Genomic DNA, 4,385 nt, shown 5'->3' with positions numbered 1-4,385 from the left:
AGAAATTATTTTTTATGTTTAATTCATTGGATTTATGTGGTAACAAGGGTTACAAAAATATTTTTCTGTTTAATTCATTGGATTTATGTGGTAAAAAAGGGTTACAGAAATTATTTTTATGTTTAGTTCATTGGAGTTATGTGGTAACAAGGGTTACAAAAATTATTTTTCTGTTCCCTTTGCTGTACTTTTGTCGTATCAAGGGTCAGAAGTAGCAATCAGTACTTAAAAGATTTGGAGCTCGGGGTCCATAGGTGCGGGAATTTTCGGCATTTCAGTATAATATCGATCATGGTTTTCTATTATAATTTTTCAAGACTCCAACTGGGCATTCGGGGCACTGTCAACTATAATCGGCGCATGGGCCCCATGAACCAGTGCTTAGCTAGCGACGCTTCTGTCAAGAGTTATAAAAATATGTTTTCTATTTAATTTGATATGCTTATGTCGTACAGAAGGTTAGAAAAATTATTTTTGTTGTATTTAATTGACTTTGCTTATGGCATATCAAGAGCTATAGAATATTAACAAATACCTAACATTATAAGTCCATAAACATTATTTATTGAATGAAGAATAAATCTCTCAATTATGATTTTGTATTAACCTCTGATCATGTATCACAACTGGATCGGAAATAATTTATATATGTCTTGATTTATTTACTAGTTAAAATTAGATATCAAACCTATAACTATTGTGGATCGTTTTATGTTTCAACTAGTATAGTTGGATCAGAAATAATTTATATATGTCTTGATTTATTTACTAGTTAAAAATTAGATATCAAACCCATGACTATTGTGGACCGTTTTGTTTCTCAACTAGTATAGTTGGATCAGCAATAATTTATATATGTCTTGATTTATTTACTAGTTAAAAATTAGATATCAAACCTATGACTATTGTGGATCGTTTTGTTTCTCAACTAGTATAGTTGGATCAGAAATAATTTATATATGTCTTGATTTATTTACTAGTTAAAAACTAGATATCAAACCTATGACTATTGTGGATCGTTTTGTTTCTCAACTAGTATATGATAGAAATATATCACACATCCATTTAATATTTGTTCAGGTGATCCTCCTCCCACTGTAGGCTGGTGGGAGGATTCCACCTTGCTGGATGATGACTATGTTATCACACCGCTAGGAATAACCAGAAACGAATTTGTTATTGAAGAGTTAAAGAGAGATCATTTGGGGCATACACTAACCTGCCAAGCTTCTAATACAAACTTCTCGTCTCCTGTTTCTAGCTCCATTACATTAGATGTAAACCGTAAGCAACATTTTACGATCTTTTCAATTATTTATTGTTTTATCAAGTTTTTATTTACAAAATGTAAACCGTAAGCAACATTTTCCGATATTTTCAATTATTTATTGTTTTATCAAGTTTTTATTTACAAAATGTAAAGACGTTAGTTGTTTCACATTTTAATATAGGCAAACAAATATATATATTAATGATGTCAAAATAATTTAGTGATAATTTCATTGTTTTCGTAATTTTTATTGTTGTAATGTACTACCTTATATAAAATTTTTTTATATCTTAATTTTTCTACGTATTCGTATTTTGCTTAATATTGATATTAAGTATAATGTACTTACAACAGAATAAAACCACAAATTTTTACAGGACTTCTAAAAATTTCTATAAATCTGCGTCCCAATTAACGAAGTTTTTGTTCATTATTTTCAAATCAAACGAAGTATTTACAATTTAAGATAAATAAAAATTACAACCTAATATTCCAATTCATAAATAGGAAGATACTTTATTCTTCCTTCAAAGACCTCAAATAGCGTTCGTTGGACTTCATCTCTAGTATATGTATTTGTTTCTTCAACAGAACTATCAATTCATGATCTCAAATACAGTGTATATATTCGTGGTAAATATGATTTATTTGCTCAACAAGATATTTGAAACAATGTATTAGATTTTTTCGCTGTATGACAAGCCGTCCTTCAACTCCACATTGGATAACAACAGTGTATGCTTCATAACATGCCGAACCTGTTTATCTTGCATTGACAATATATATATATTCTATGTATTTTTGAAGTGAAACCTTTGCACGTATGTATCACAACGCGACGAAGACCCTTGTCGGCAGGTCGTAGGGTTGATTTGGAATGCCAATCCAGAGGTTCAAGACCTCCTGCTAGAATGACATGGTGGAAAGACGGGAAAAAAATGTTTTCAGCGTCAGCAGTAACAACATCCGAAAATGTTACTATCAGCAAGCTGTCTTTTAAACCAGAAATTGATGACCACGGAAAAATGTTGACGTGTCGGGCAGATAATCCTGATGTCATAAATAGTACCTTAGAGGATGTATGGAATCTTGATGTTACTTGTAAGTGCCTCAGAGGATGTATGAAATCTTTATGTTATTTGTAAGTGCCTTAAAGGATGTATGGAATTTTGACGTTATTTTTAAGTGTCGTAGAGGATGTATGAAATATTGACGTTATTTTTAAGAGCCTTAGAAGATGTATGGAATCTTGATGTTATTTATAAGTGCCTTAGAGGATGTATAAAATCTTGATATTACTTGTAAATGCCCTAAAGGATGTGAGGAATCTTGACGTTATTTGTAAGTGCCTTAGAGGATGTATGAAATCTTGATGTTACTTGTAAGTGCCTTAGAGGGTGTATGAAATCTTTATGTTACTTGTAAGTGCCTTAGAGGATGTATGAAATCTTGATGTTACTTGTAAGTGCCTTAGAGGATGTATGAAATCTTGATGTTACTTGTAAGTGCCTTAAAGGATGTATGAAATATTGACATTATTTGTAAGTGCCTTAGAAGATGTATGGAATCTTGACGTTATTTGTAAGTGTCGTAGAGAATGTATGAACTCTTGATTTTACTTTTAAGTGTCTTAGAGGATGTATGTAATCTTGATGTTACTTGTAAGTTTTCCAAAATCGTGAAATGTCAGGTCCCAGTTTGAATGTTTAAAATATTAGTTCATCGTCATTTTCTGACGTGGGATGTTATTCTAGGAAGAAAAATAGTATACACAATTTATTTGATGAAAATTCTGGGTTTTCCGAAAAAATCAATATGGTACAAAACGTTATAAAAAACACATAACAAAAAGTTATATTTACTTTTTTTTATAACTCATATCAGTAATGCTTCAAACCCAAGTAATATTTCCTTTCAGTTTCTGGAAACCTATAGATTTTTCATACATGCATATCTGATTGTATTATCTTAAAGATTTAAAGGTCTATACAAACAGTACATTTCTATCCTTTTAATATCAAAGCTTGGAATTGACATGAAAACTCACTTTAAGTAAACATTGAATTAGCTTATTCTGTACAATCTTAAATCTATTTTCTTGTAGTTTCTTAGGTAAACTAATATGAAGTTAATGATTAACATTTCTAAGTGTGCATTAAGATGATATTTTTTTAATGCTAAAGTTTAATATAATATTAAATTCAGCAAATTTCAGAAATAATAATAAACTTAATTATCATAGCATTAGGTAGGTTATAGATAAATACTAGACTACCCGTGACCCGTTGGGTCACCCACTATTCAGAGGTTATGAAAAATTCAAGCTAATTTCAATATTGCACCGAAATGAAGGTTTATTTTGAGATAATTTAATTAAATATTTCAATCCATTCGTGTTATTCATAATTCAAGAAAAGATATTTGATTGTTGATCGGGAGTAAAAGGAAAGACCATTTCATTTTTCAAAAAGTGAAGTCAGAGGTTTTCAGGTATTTTGATTAATTACTTTATTATGTTGTAGTCTTTCCTCTTAAACCTTCTACAAATAAGAAACAGTAACACTTTATTTTTCTTCAAATTACCTACCAGAACAAAACACATTATTGAGAAATTATTCAAGATATTGTTTTTTTTAATGAAGATGGAAACATTGACAGGGAAATAGATTTGAACGAAGAAGTTTCGTAAAGAGCGCGAACGGTATTGTGATGTAAAATTACTCATGCTAGATATGTTCATAAAAATAACCCGAAAAACGGCGCTAACTCGGTAACCCGTGCCCCAATTTTAACGAAACGTGTTTTATTCTGTTTCTATTCTCATTTCATTTAGTAGTATATAGAAACTCCGCTATGGAAAAGTTAAAACTACTACTAGGTAGGTAGGGTAAACTTCCTTAACATTTAACAAAATTGAATAGAGTTTGTTAAAACATTTGTTTAACAACAAGTAAAAGCTTGGAACGGTCTATTCTTTTATTGGGGATGTGTGTCTGTAAGCCCACAAACACACCCCCAATGAGAGAACAGACCACTCAAGCTTTTACTTGTTGTTAAACAAATATTTAAACAACTCCATTCAATTATGAACCAGCTGCCCAGTGTCGGCTAACAA

General features: G+C 30.6%; 1 protein-coding gene across 1 annotated transcript in view; it reads left to right on the top strand.

Annotated features, from left to right (window-relative positions):
- LOC106458331 (nephrin-like) overlaps positions 1–4,385 on the top strand; it is a 39,309-nt gene that overhangs the window by 9,531 nt on the left and 25,393 nt on the right. Inside the window, exons 3-4 of the mRNA XM_022384509.1 lie at positions 1,081–1,284; positions 2,078–2,371. Of these exons, the coding sequence (XP_022240217.1) occupies positions 1,081–1,284; positions 2,078–2,371 (498 nt within the window). The remainder of the gene's footprint in view (positions 1–1,080; positions 1,285–2,077; positions 2,372–4,385) is intronic.

This window comes from Limulus polyphemus, unplaced genomic scaffold (genome assembly GCF_000517525.1).
Source record: "Limulus polyphemus unplaced genomic scaffold, Limulus_polyphemus-2.1.2 Scaffold446, whole genome shotgun sequence".
NCBI classification, from domain to species: Eukaryota; Metazoa; Arthropoda; class Merostomata; order Xiphosura; family Limulidae; genus Limulus; species Limulus polyphemus.
This window is presented reverse-complemented; position numbering and strand designations above follow the sequence as displayed.